General features: G+C 41.9%; 1 protein-coding gene across 1 annotated transcript in view; it reads left to right on the top strand.

Moving 5' to 3' along the window:
* The first annotated feature begins 243 nt into the window (after positions 1-243).
* GALNT5 (polypeptide N-acetylgalactosaminyltransferase 5) overlaps positions 244-14,360 on the top strand; it is a 45,105-nt gene continuing 30,988 nt past the window's right edge. Inside the window, exon 1 of the mRNA XM_046659638.1 lies at positions 244-1,880. Within this exon, the coding sequence (XP_046515594.1) occupies positions 427-1,880 (1,454 nt within the window). The 5' untranslated portion in view covers positions 244-426. The remainder of the gene's footprint in view (positions 1,881-14,360) is intronic.

Below are 14,360 nucleotides of genomic sequence, written 5' to 3' on the forward strand. Positions count from 1 at the left end.
CAGCGTGCAGACTGAGAACTGGGAGGAGAGAAGCAGCAGCCCCAGCCCGGCCCCCACCTTTTCTTGGGCTTGTAGGAAGGTGGACATGGGCTCACGGAGACAAGACGAGTGACATGTTGAACTGTCTGGTGGCTGCAATCGACTGCTCCCAGAGTGACCTAAGGGCAGTGTTTAGCAAGGTTTAGCCAGGGGCCAGCTGAGCAGGCACAGATGCTGTGCTGTGAAATGCCACGCAGGCAGAGACTGACAAGCGGTAGGAGCTGAGCTTTCCCCTTGGACTGCTGTTTCCTGCTGTGTTCAGGGGAGGGGGGCGCTTTCTGGCAACTCTGCTGCTGCTGCTGCTGCTGCTGCTACTACTTCAGCTCCCTCTCCACTCAAGGTAAGCAGGCTCAAAGGGAGGGCAGGCTGCAAGGAAGCCTTTGTACCATGAACAAGATCCGAAAGTTTTTCCGAGGAAGTGGGCGAGTCCTGGCATTTATATTTGTAGCTTCTGTCATCTGGCTGCTCTTTGACATGGCAGCTCTCCGCCTCTCATTCAGTGAGATCAACACTCGGGTCCTGAAGGAAGACATCGTCAGGAGGGAGCGGGTAGGATTCAGAGTTAAGCCAGACCAAATGAAGATCATTTACAGCAGCATAAAAGAGATGAAGCCCTCACTGAGGGGACATGGGAAGGGTGTATGGGGCGAAGAGAACTTTAGAAAGACTGAGGAGAGTATGCTCAAGGTTAAGGATAATTTGGACCAAGCTGAGAGGGAAAGAAAAATGCAGAACACCCCAGGGAGGGGCAAAGTTGTGCCTTTGTGGCATCCTGCACGTCTGCAGAGCTTCCCAGTGACTTCTAGCAAGCAGAAGACAGAGGGACGAGACATCAAACCTGAAGCTTCCTCTCACCACATGATGCCAAAGCAAACAACAGCTCAGGGGGCTCAGAAAACCCCATTCATAGCACCAAGAGGAGCTCCATTGGCCCAAATATCTGTACACACAGGACCTGTGGGTATACACCAGGAAGCCCTGAAGAGTCATAGTCTCAGCAGTGACACATCAAAACAAGTAGCTGAAAGGAACCTGAAGGTGACCATTAGTCTTAATACTGACAGTTCAAAGCAGCAATCACAGGCAGTAGCAAAGGAGAGGACACACCCTGCCAGCCCACCAGTGCCAAAATCTGGGGAAGCCATAGCCTTAAATAAAACTGAGACTCAGAGTAAAGAACTAAATGCTAATAAACAGAAAGCCAGTAAGGCCCTTTCCTTTTCCAAGCTCAATGCCAATTCAAATCACTTAAAGAAGCAATCTATTAATGAGACACAGTTGGGAGGCTTGCCAAAGGCTGATGGAGCCCAAGTGGCTGGTGGGAAGAAATTCAATTTCTCTGAAAGCCATGTTGTGATTGTAACCAAGGAGGAGGAGCTAAAGACAGACACCAAAGAGATCCCCAATCCTAAAGACAAAACTATATTTTCTCGAGTATTGGGTGAGAGCCAAGGAAAATATATCTCCAGGAATAGAAGGGAGACGTCTTTTTCTTCACTTGCTCTACAGAGAGCAACAGTGTCTCAAACCAATCAAGCCTTAGCTGGGGGGCTAGATCTGGCAAGAACCAACTTAACTGCCAAGGTCCAGCCTGCAGAACTCAACCAAAGTCATATAAAAGTCCTTTTACCTGAAGACAGTGGAATGCACCATGTGTTAAAAATTGATGTGACACTTTCCCCAAGGGACCCCAAAGCTCCAGGTCAGTTTGGACGTCCTGTGGTTGTTCCCCATGGAAAAGAAAAGGAGGCAGAAAGAAGATGGAAAGAAGGAAATTTCAATGTCTACCTCAGTGATTTGATTCCAGTGGACAGAGCCATTGAAGACACAAGACCTGCCGGGTAAGCTGCATTTCTCTTCTCTTTCTTCAACCTCAAGTATTTTGGCTCTTATTTAGAGAAAATTTATTTCTAGATAACTCTGTGTGATTTTTGGCCACCTAGAGAATTAAAACAACATTAATTATTAGACACAGTCCAAATAATCTACCATCCACACAGAGAAAAGTTCTGATATCAGTTTCCCCACTATGTTCTCTTTCTGAACTTTCTACACTTATTTCTCTGAGACTTTGGCTCTCATTCTTGTGAGCTCATGTTTCATTTCCTTTCCTCTATGGAAAACCTTTTAAAATGATTAGATGAACTCCATTCCTAATAAGATGTATGTGAAAGGTAGAGCTTAAAATGTAATTCCATTAAAACAGTGACAAAGAAGTGAATTCCCAACTTTGAAACTTTTCATTATTAACAAGTTTGTCAGGACTATATTTGGGAAAGGAGGGAGAGAAAGAGCCTTCTAGGCCTCCCTGGAATCACATCTTAACCAGCAGAATTCTGCCTAATCAAGAGTAATGATCACCACACTAGCAAGTGAAGAAGTGAATTTACCCTCTAAAACTTAATAATCTTTGTAGATGGAGATAGTAGACATTTCAGGAGTTCAGTTATACAGGAATAATAATGTTGGGAAAATTCAATCAGCTAATAACTGGAAAACACCTGCAGGATGTACAAGAGTATAATAATAACCACTTAAATTTCTAGAATTTCACCTGCATACACATCACATGAACTTTATGAGTCCCAGAAAGGAGGTTGCAGATGCTATAGGTTCAAATTAACAGATGAGGGTACTCAGAAATTTTGTCACTTTCCCAAGGTAACACAGCTCTAAAGTTGCCCTATGAGCCTTCATGAGCCAGTTCTTCAAAGAACTAAATTCCTATAACTACATCACTGGAAAGTAGATCAAGTCACCTATATTTGATCTGATTCAAATACAGCCCAGTTCTCTGCTCTTTTTGGCCCTATCATAAATGACGGTACTTTGCAGCCATATGTTCACTATCCATTAATTGATAGTACAGCTCCATGTACACCTTGATATTCTATTCCTGAGCCAAACAATGTTTGCCTAGAAGTTGGAATTAGAGAATGTCAAAACTCAGACATAGCACATTATGTAAACCACGGCCTTGTTTGGTCTCTGTAGAAAACTCTTCTTTGTGCTCCAGGTAGTCAACGTTACTAGGAGGAAGGCAGATAGAGATGTGCCTGGATTCATATTAGTAAGAGGAGTCTCTCCATTGTGATGTCAACTATGAGAAGGCCATTTTCGGCTCTGTAGGCCATTGGCAGATGGCTATCAGCTGTGTGCTAATAGCCTGCTTAGATCAAGCACTGTGCCATTCACGTCCCTCAACGTGGTAAAACTCACAACCTTGAGGAGAACACAAATGTACCCACAATAAAGATGAAGAAACTGAGGCCCTGGAAAGTTACATTGTCTGTGGTCGTAAGACAAATGATTAAAATCCATGCTCAAAATTATGCTGTGCTGTTTATCTCCCATCTCTTGCTGATTATCCTCAAAAAAAAGATCCTAAAACTTATGTTGGGCCAACTCAGATCTGAGATCCTGTGTATCACATATATTTATGTATAATTTATATATATACATGTGCATGTATACGTATATATGCCAGCTTTGAACACAGAATGCCAGAGAATGAAGTAGTAGTTAAAGTAGCCTTATTTTAACATCTCTTTAATGAGCCGGCAGACTGCTACAGAGTCTGGGGAAGAATCAGCCACTGCACAGAAGCACAGGCTGCACTTCCAAACCAGAGAAAGAGCAATTGTGTGAGGGCCAAAAGCAAGCAACGATGATATTATCGTCCATGTGATTTATTGAAGGGCCGATGGCTCTCAGCGCTTGTTAGTCTCCGAAATTTGGTCTGTGGAAGTTCAGGATTGCGGCCCAGGAAAGTCACAGTCAGGCTCTGTCTTCTGAAGGAGACTGTCCCGACCGTAGGAGAAAATGACACGTGTGCTTGAGGATGAGTCAGACAGCATGCGGCCAGGCCCCTCCCTCTTATCACACAATCCACCTTGGTTAAATATAGACACTCCTGCGAGCTGCCTACCTAATGCCCTACTCCACCAACAGTTTAGCCACCAGGGGTCCTATGGACAGACCCCCTGAACTATTTACAGCCCTTTTGGGCCACTCTGCTTTGAAAGGGGATACATTATTTTTCTTTTCTTTTACTCAAATACTCTGACTACAAATATGTGCAAATTATATATTCCCATGGATAAAGATTGGAAGAAAACGCAAATGAAAAACATGTGATTCATCAGGTTGGCAGGAACTGAAGTTTCTTTACTTTGATTTTGTTTTCAATCTTACTCAAAAAAGCACATGAGATGGCTTATAAGAATACACACAATAACATTTTTCAAGATAATAAATTTTAAAGGTCAGCATAAGGGGAAAGTTGTTATAGAATCTAATAAGAAAATGTGCGTATGAGAGAGAGAAAGAGAGAAAGAAAGAAAGAAAAAGAAAGACAGGAGGGCTGGGCTCCAAAACTTAGCTATAGTAGCAGCCCCCTCAATCCTTTAACTTTTAAGAGTTCTGGGGGATATCTCTCTTACGGCTCTTTACATTTCCCAAAAATCCACCATTATGGATTGATTAACACAGTAACTGACCTATCGTAACTGCCTAATGAATATACAGTGAACTGAAAAAAGGGTAAAAACCATTGATGGGCTAGTATGTTCCTTTAAATTCAATTCTTCTCAGTGAGGATAGTAACTGGAACTAGTTTTCACTTGACTGATAGGCTTGCGTGAGGCTGGCATTGGGGAGGCGAGGCGATGAGCAGAGTTCCCGGAACTACTTCACCTGTTCTAGATCTAAAATCAGACTCTCTTTTCCAAAACTGCTCTTCCCTTCTCTTCTCCTGAGTCCCCAAGAACCCTTTCTAAGATGCTGAGATGCAATCAGGGCCTTTCCCACAAGCACAAGAACTCCTTTCTGTCAGCAGCATTGTTCTCACTGTCCTATTCGGTGCCACCCAGGTTTCTGCCCCTTGCAGTGTAGCTAGAGCTTTCTGCATGTGACATTCTCTCCAATGCAGGCCTTCGGCGTTAGGAAAGTTAGCCTCATTACCCTTTTCTGCACATCATGTTCACCACCATCCACCGATGTTTTTCGGTGCACTAGTTCCTTCCCCAGCCTCCCGCCATTTTCACCTTGCAGGATCCTCACCATTTTCTCCCACACATCTGAATCCGACTCTGCTCAAAACCCAACTGTAGCTTACCTCCACCTGGACCGGGATTTGACTGTGACCTCTAAATTCCAAGTACCCTTCATGCACCCGTGGTTACTGAAACAAGCCTTGTCATGTGCTTTTCACTGACTAGAGCCTTGAGAATCTGCTTTGCCTTCTCAGTGAGGTTATAAGCTTCTGAAGGAAACTCTGTCTTTTACTTTATTTTATACCCCTTAGCACTGAGCACAGCGCTGTACACTCAAAAGGTACATACAGGTTTATACAACATGGTTTTAAAAGAGATGTTTCTCTGAAATGACTTTTGAAAATCGATACTATGTTTAAAAAATAAATGAGAGGTGACTATTTTAAATGAGGCCTGCAATGAGTCTTTTTATCAGTTAATATTGACTTCCTAATTTTTCATTTTGAATATGTTAGTATCTGGTTTAAGGTAAATACATTCTGTTCTAACACTATAATCTCTTCATTAATTCGTATTTATTCTTTAGTTCATATTTTTGTTGTTGTTTGTTTTTAATTTTAATGTTTTGACTTTCCAGGCAGGAAACTCTTTTTATTTTACATTCAAGAATGTATTATGTCAGAAAGTAAAATACAGTTTCATTTTTGCCTAGAACTTTTACCTATAAAATATGCTTCAAATAAAATGCTTTTTTGACAGTCATTTTAAAGTTCCATATTTAATCTTTTCTTTATAAAAAGCTAACCCTTGCAGTTCTTGCTCTTAACTATGAAGTTTGTTTCAGTCAGCAATAATCAATACACACATAGGTTTTGCTAAATACACACAAAACACGCATAGGTTTTCCTAAAACATGGTCCTATCTACTGACAATGCAGGGCAATTCTACTTAGAGACGTCTGTCTCTAGGCCCGCGCCTATAGTTAAGTGAAACTCCAAAAATAAGCTTATTTTAAGAGTGTACTTCCTGAATCTGTATTTAGAGAAAAATGACTCAAAGAAATTTTTGCTGCCAGCCTTTAGTTTATAAAGTACAGAAAGAATTACAGCACGCTCTACTACACTGCTGCGTCGTCATGATGTTCCTAGATGGCTTAATTTAATGCTTTGCTTTTCCTACAAAACTCTGGCAAGTCCCTCAATAAAGTAATTAAAACTGGTCTTTATTCTCCTAGCCCGGAGCTGGGAGTGTCAACCAATCATTTGATTCCTTCCTACACAGCTAACGAGAGTTTTCTTTTGGCACATATGAAAAGCAAAAGATAGCACCATGCATTTGCCACAAACCAGACTAAATTACTGAGGGGAAGGGAAAACCTTTCTGGAACCTGAATTTCCATCCCTCCCCTCCCCTCCCAATCCTAGTAAGGATAAAAACTGTAACTAATGAACTGCTGGGGGAGGAGCAGCTAGGAGAGAGAAAATAAATTGACCACACATCCTTCCAAACTTCAGGCTTCTACAAGTTTATCAGGCTGTGAGAAAAGAGAAACTTTAAAGTCAAATGAAGTTCAGCTTTTTTCATTTTTACATGGGATGAATATTTTAATTTATGAAATGCGACTGCTTTTGAGTTTAATCATGATAGGTGAATGTCAGCTAAAATTGGCTGAAATAGCTATGAGACCTCCCTGAGAAACAAAACAGGGGCAGAGAAACAAAAATCTCACAAGATGGATTTAAAAGGATCATTTCCAGCTTTTACCTCTATGGGTGTACACACTGCAATGGTGCTTTTGAACTGTGTGTGTGGGTCCACATTCAGGCATATTTGTGTATTTGTGTGTGTTAGAGCATAGTGTGCTATTTCACTGAAAAGTCATGGCCAAGAGAAGAAAATAAAAAGCAAAATTTGTTTAAAAGGTGCAGGCTAGACCATAACACAACAAAGGTTAAATATGGCCAAAAGATGATTATAGATCCTTTCGATACTTTTATTTATCATATTGTCCCCATAACTCAGGGAATAATAAGGAGAAAGATGATCAAAGGACATAAAACACATTTCTGCTACTAATTCAAAGAGAAGGAAGCAGTTAAACAGTGCCTAATTAATGTAAAACTGAGAAATGTTAAGCAAATCAGCAACTGTTTCTCCTAAATACTGCCAAAGACCTAGAAATATTTCTGGAAGAGAGTAATTAGCAAATGTAGGAATTTGAACCTATTTAAACTTCTTTTTTACACATCTGATCCAGAGCCCAACTTAATCATCAGCCTAGTTTTATCAAGTTCTTGCTGTAATATTGCCTTGTGTACTCTTTTTTTTTTTTTTGAGGAAGATTAGCCCTGAGCTAACTACTGCCAATCCTCCTCTTTTTTTCTGAGGAAGCTTGGCCCTGAGCTAATATCCATGCCCATCTTCCTCTACTTTATACGTGGGACGCCTACCACAGCATGGCATGCCACGTGATGCGATGTCCACACCCGGGATCCGAACCCGTGAACCCCAGGCCACCACAGAGAAGTGGAATGTGCAAACATAACCGCTCCACCATGGGCCAACCCCTTCCCTGTGTACTCTTGTTTCAGAAAATAACTTCCTATTGGACCGTTCTGGGTAACCCATTCAGAGCAGAGCCTCTCAAGAAAGAACATTTTTGCTCAATAATCAGAAAATTCAGGGAAAATTAGTAATGTTTTTACAGGCCCTGTTTTGTTGTTTGCTTTCAAAACGAAAGAATTTTTTCAGAGTCTCCTCTATGTTTAAAAAAAGATCTGTATTATTCCAAATTAAGCTATCTTCTAAATTGGCCCTGCTTCTGAAATGTTGGTATATGGACCTGTATGAGAAATAGAGTATTTACAAGGGTCTTTATGACTTGTCTTCTCATTTGATCCTTAAAACCATTCCTCAGGGCAGGTACTATCATCGTCCCAGCTTTACCTACAGAGAAACCAAGACTTGAAGAAGCAGCTGAGGTTTCAGATTGCAGCAGATAATTCAGAGGGAGGCAGTTCATTGCATTCCACGTGCTATTTGCTCGCTGCCTATCACGAGCTGGGCACACCATGCCAGGCAACTGGCACCTTTAGTCCTTCACATGCATCATCTCATTTGATCCTTACAACAACCATGTCAGATTGATAAAGTGTGACATCTCCTTATTAACAGATGAGGGAAAAAAAAACACAGGGAAAGGTAACTTGCCCTGGGGCCCGCAGCTCACAAATGGCAAGGTTAGGACCCAACCCTTAGGCTTCTGGTTCCTCCCCACTCAGTGATAATTCTCTTACAGCAGGCTGGCTCTCTCCTCGACTCTAGTTACTCTTCTTTCACAGTGGCCATCATCACCTCCACCTCTCCTGGGTTGGCCAAGGCTCTCTGAATAAGGAGAATCTCTCCCTTGCTCAGCCTCAACAAAGAAGTGACTATTTAAGTTCCAGGCAGTGATATATGTGTGTGTGTGTGTGTGTGTGTGTGGTGTGTAGATTTTATATGTGTGTGTGCTTTTATTCTAACCAACCCTCACAGCAACACTGTGAAAGATATACTATTTCTCATATGATATACAGAAGAGAAAAATGAGGCTTTATAAAAACACATGTTCTGCTATCCCAGAAAGCCAACAGCAGATTTGAGATTCAAAAGAAAATTTTCTGACTCCTAATTTTAGTGCTCTTTCCATAGGATACAGCTCCTCCTTCCTTTATTTCCTCATAATCATAGGACTTTGGCAGAAATTAAAACATCTCTTTTCCTTAAATACAGCTCAGAGGTGTATGAGGGGAATTCGTTTTGCACGTCAGATGCCACGTCAGATGCCACGTCAGAGAGAAAATTAATAGGAAATCATTTTCTATTCAGCACTAAGCAAATGGTCCACCAACCGCAGTTCAGCAGCAAGCAAATATCTCTGGGCTCCTGCTATGCAATCTAACATCTAAGATGGCCTCTGCCTTCAAGGCATGTGGAGCAAAATGTTATACAGAAGCACAGGGTACTACTGGAGTGAGGAAGAGAAAGGCTGCACGTGGCTTGAAACAGGGCAGAGGCCTTTGGGCTGCAACCCGAAAGAGTAGGGAGTTAGAGAAGTGGGGAAAGGGGTAAAAAGAGGGGTCCACTGAGAAACTGAGGGAAATCTGACATGGAGTTGTGGGAGCGGTGAGGGTGGAAATGAAACCATAGAAGTAAGCAGAGTCCAGATCACTCAGGACCTTCTAAGAGCCAGGGGAAAAACGTCAAAAAATGTAAAGCCATGGAAAGAATCATTGAATTTATCTTTTCTCAGGGGTCTTGTGACCCAGAGGGAAGCACTTATGAGTAAATGCGGCTAAAGTTGCGTAGACAATCACGGAATGTTAATACTGGATGAAGCTTTGGAAGTGATCTAATCCAGTCCCTTGTGTTACAGAGAAATCTGAGGAGGGAAGGGACTTACCCAAAGTCATACACTGCAGAAGAGCCAGGGCTCCCCCCGGGAGCCCTGACCGCCACCCAGAACTATTTCTGCCACATCACACCACCTCCTGCTCTTCTCCCTCCCGCCCCAGTTTCACTCTGACAGCTGCCTGCCCAAAATAGGCTATTGTTAAAGCGGTGAATGTTGATGCTGGTGGTTTATATTTCTAAGCCTGAGGTCAGTAGCTTTGATGGCTCTACGGTTACCTCAGGAACCACAGCTTCAGCGAGTGAAGGCCTTTGGCGTAGAGGTGGTGAGCATGACTGAAATCCTCTAAATTAGCAGTCAGGAGATTCTGACTGAATGTCAGGGGTAGTCTAGCCCAGAAAGAACAAAACATGAAAGTAAAATTTTTATATAACCATACCCTTTTATCAGTCAGAGGAAAAGAAGCCCCAATAACGCTAAGGTCTTGGAGAAAAGAATATAATTCTGGACACGGCTTGTCAGCCAGATGCTCCTTTCTCCTTCCGATCCTTTCAAAGATATCAGAGCTCAGGGAGTGGAGGCCCTGAAGGCTCACTTGGAGGCAGTAGTTGAATTGCAAATAAAAGCTGAGAAAATATTCTCCTCAACCTTCTGTTCAAACCCGAGAAGACTGAGACTTGACCCACATTGTACGTTTTGACTGTTTTGGAATAAAATGAAAAATTCATAGAAATGAGAGAATGTTATCATGCCCTCAATCTTCTGATCTGAAACCTTCTTTATTTGATAGGCGACATTCAAATCAGGTTAGTGGCTGAGCGCTCAGCACACACAGCTGAGAAAGCAAAACACATCACTGTCCAAGTCTCTTGATAAATGATGAGCCCTTGATAGATTTGGATTAAAGACGACCTGGAAAAAGGCAGTGCACTCCGTCGAAATGTGTACATTTGCATTGTGGGTAATTATAGGCCCTCACACAAGGAGTCCACAAAATTGTGTTTTTTTAATTTTTTTTTTTTTGAGGAAGATTAACCCTGCGCTAACATCTACCACCAATCCTCCTCTTTTTGCTGAGGAAGATTGGCCCTGAGCTAACACTCATGCCCATCTTCCTCTACTTTATGTGTGGGACGCCTGCCATAGTATGGCTTGAGAAGCAGTGCGCAAGGTCCGCACCCGGGATCCAAACTGATGAACCCCCGGCCACCGAAGGGGAACATGCAAACTTAACTGCTGTTCCATCAGGCCAGCCCGGACAAAGTATTTTTATATCCATTGTCTCATCAAATCTTCACAGACATTCTGTGATGAAGGCAAAGGATTCTTCATCCCAAAAGTGAGGATGCTGAGGTTCTGGAAACTTCTGTGACTTGCCCAGGTCATGCAGCTAGTAAGTGTCAGAAAGGACTCAACACTTAGTCCACTGTCATCTTTCTCAAGTCCAGAGTCTTTCTGTCCCACCACAGTAGCATATCAACTGTGTGCAGGACAGTGGAACCCCCACATTACAGTCCCCATTTTTCAGTAGTTCGATTGGCTACAGTAATCTAAGTCTAGATTTCCCCCAAACAAAACAGATGGAGTTAATTTTTGAGTATAGAGTGGAGCCCACAGACTCTAAACACCTAACTTGTGTAATGAATGGGCATATAAAGTTAAAATATGATTTCTTATCCTCAAAAAAGATTACAAACCCAGAAATACCCTGCATTTAACTTAGACTTTACTTGAGCTGCAACTTCTCCCCCTAGAAAGTAGGACTTTCAATGGGCAAATTGGAAGAAAGGAAATTTGCTTCAGTTGCATCAGTGTGGGATAACTTGAAATAGTTTTTTACAACCTGTGTTTTTACAACTGGGTGACTCTCAGTATGCAAGAACAGTTAATAATGCAGAAAGAGTTAATAATGCTGAAAGCCTTTCTGGTCTGACCCACCATGCCTTTGGACAAAACAAGCATGTTGCGTTTTCTAGACACCTGGAAACGTGTTTCACCTGATTGGTAGTGCAGGGAACCAGGGGCCTGTAGATGTCAGAGTGGCCTGACACCCCGGCCGCCCATACCAAGGCACACTCCGAAACTTTGTATTTGAAACCTCACAATTTCTCCTGTGCCCCTCTCTCCCATCCTTGAATGTGGCCCTTTTTTCCAGGCACCAATATGCTCTGTACAATAAAATCTTCCATAGGGTCTTCTTCAGTGTGATTCCTTAAATACACCTAAAATATAAGTTTGTCAATAATTGGCAGAGGTTCTCCTTAGTTCCCGGCATATTGCATCTATTAGAATTCCTCATCATCTACCCATATAGGTCTCTAGTGGTAAAATTAGGGCATCGTGACAGGTTATGAGGATGGAGGATCAGATATTTGGTGATTCGGAGGGGCCTGCCCCAAATCTCTCAAATCTTGGAGAGCTCTTTCTCCCTCCAATTTCAAACTGGCTAGCATTACAACAGTTCTTAGAACTTCCTTCTAAAGGAGACTGAAGATCTACGATTTATATTATAAAAAGATTCATCTGCATTAGCCTGCTTGGTTAACTCTCCCCAATGTATTTTTATGTGTAAGTAGATGTTTCTAAAGTCAACCAAATTTTGGTAGTAAAGAAACTCCCAGAACTTCACAGCTGGGCTTGTTGGTTCAAATGACTCAGACAGAATTTGTGCAGCTGACCCTTCCTTTTTAGAATTGACTTATTTTTTCAGCACCAAACATCGTAAAGAATATTTAACCGTGAAATATGCATTTCCTGTTTATTTACATTATAAAATTAGAGATGAGGACGTCATAGGAAGTCACTGATGTCTTCTGTATCATCTCTTTCACTCAGGCTATTAAATTCCTCTTGGCTTTACTTCCTCTTTCCCAACTTAGAACCCACGATGGAACAATTGAATCATTTTACACGAGTACCCTCAAAATCCTCTATCACTTTTCTTTCTACCTCATTTGTTCTGATGACCCCTCGACTTGGATTAATCCAACAATCTGCTTTCTCTCCTCCTACACGCAGGCTGACAGACACTGGTGAAGCAAATGACACTTGCATTTTGACTAAAATTTGGGGGTCTCCAAATTCAGGGAATTGCTCAATGCCCTTCAGAAATCCTTTTCTGTGCAGCTGGCCAGTACTCTTCCCCTTTTCTCATAGTGTTCTTACCGTCCAAGGAGGGACATCTGCCCACCTCAAGACATGCCAACAGTCAAGAGGCAAGGAGGTGTGAGAGAAAGGACTTTATTATAGCTTGCTAGCAAGGGGGAAGATGGCTGACTAATGTCTGAAAGAACCATCTTCCAGAACAAAGATGACAGGCCAGTTATGTAGGAGGCTGCTCGCTGGGTGGGGGCATCCGTCTAATCTCCAAGTGGGGGCAGACATCTGGTCTTAATTCCTGATAGTCTTCTGTTTTACTGGATATGCATCAGAGACTGGAGCAACGCCCTACCCTATACCCTGATCTTTCAGTTGTCATTGATGATGGCTATCAGCATAGAATCTCTGCCCAGCTGTCATCACATTCCTGAGGAACTCAACAAAGTTATCAACTTGTAGCAACTGGGAGGAGCCAGAAAATTTACAGAGTATGTCTGAGTTAGTTAATCAGAGGTCATTCAAAGTTACAGTATGTTTTCTTTTCTGCAATATAGCTTCCCTTATATCAACCTTGTTTTGAGCAGGTATCAGTGTCTGTCTCAAATATTCCCCATTCTCATCAAGACCCTACCTTATTACATTAGCAAAAAACCTTTCCTCCAATATGAGCTAGAAATTCTTTCAACTTCTTATCCCATAAGCATAAACTTGTTTACATAAATTACCACATTTTTCTCTTCCTCTCTCAAGGGAAAAGATCTCTTCTTCTACCATTTAAACTTTTTATTTCAGCTCCATTCCCTCTCCGTTCATCCATCCACCCATTTAATACATATTTATCAAGTATTTGTTAAGTGAAACTGTTCTAGAAGTTTGTGGCACTGTAGTAAGCAAGGTAGATTTGCCCTGCCCTTAGGAAATACTGGGTACAGAAGATAAGGAAATAAAACCAATAAGGTTAATGCCATGGCAGAAATACAGGTGACTATGACAGAGAATAATAGGAGGGTTAGCTAAATTTCAGTACAGTAGTCAGAGAAGGCTTCTCTGTAGAGGCAATATTTATTTAAGCTAAGAGCTAAATGAACAGAAGAAGCCAGCCATGAGGACACGGGGAGGGTAGCAATAGTGCTGGAAGTTAAGGAAACAATAAATGCTGAAAGGAGTTTAATACCTTTCAAGGAGCTAAAGAAGGCCCATGTGGCTAGGTGGAGTGTGAGGGGATAATGGAATGACCCACAGCCAATTGGAAAGATGGGCTGGGGCTACGCCATAGGGTGTCCTTAAGGCTATGGTAAAGAATTTGGATTTTTAATTTTTTTTTTTTTACTTTGTCGCATAAGAGTTCAATGAAGGATTTTAAACAGGATAGTATTGTGGACGTGGTGAAGAGTGGAAATAGAGAGGCCTATTAGGAGACTTCAGCAATAATCCTAGAGAAAGATGATGGAAGCTCAAGAACTAGTGGTGGCAACTGTGGAGATATAAAGAAATTGAAATTGAGATATATTTTGGCAGTACAATGGGCAGAAGTTGACAATAGATTGGTTTTATCGACTGTCAGGAAGAGGGTGAATCTAGGATGACATCCGTATTTCTGCAGCAAGGTGGCTGATGATACCATTAATTAAGAGGAAAAATGCAGAGGACTGATTGGATTGGATAGGGTGAAATCAAAACATCTGTTTCAAATGCTCATGTGTAAGATGCCCATGCAATATCTAGAGGACATATCAGGTAGTTGCTTGGATATGTGAGTTTGGAATTCAGAGGAGAAGTCTGACTTGGATGTAAATTGGAGGCTATAAGACTCAAAGCTGTGGGCATAGATGAGATC

The sequence above is a fragment of the Equus quagga genome, chromosome 4 (genome assembly GCF_021613505.1).
Source record: "Equus quagga isolate Etosha38 chromosome 4, UCLA_HA_Equagga_1.0, whole genome shotgun sequence".
NCBI lineage: Eukaryota > Metazoa > Chordata > Mammalia > Perissodactyla > Equidae > Equus > Equus quagga.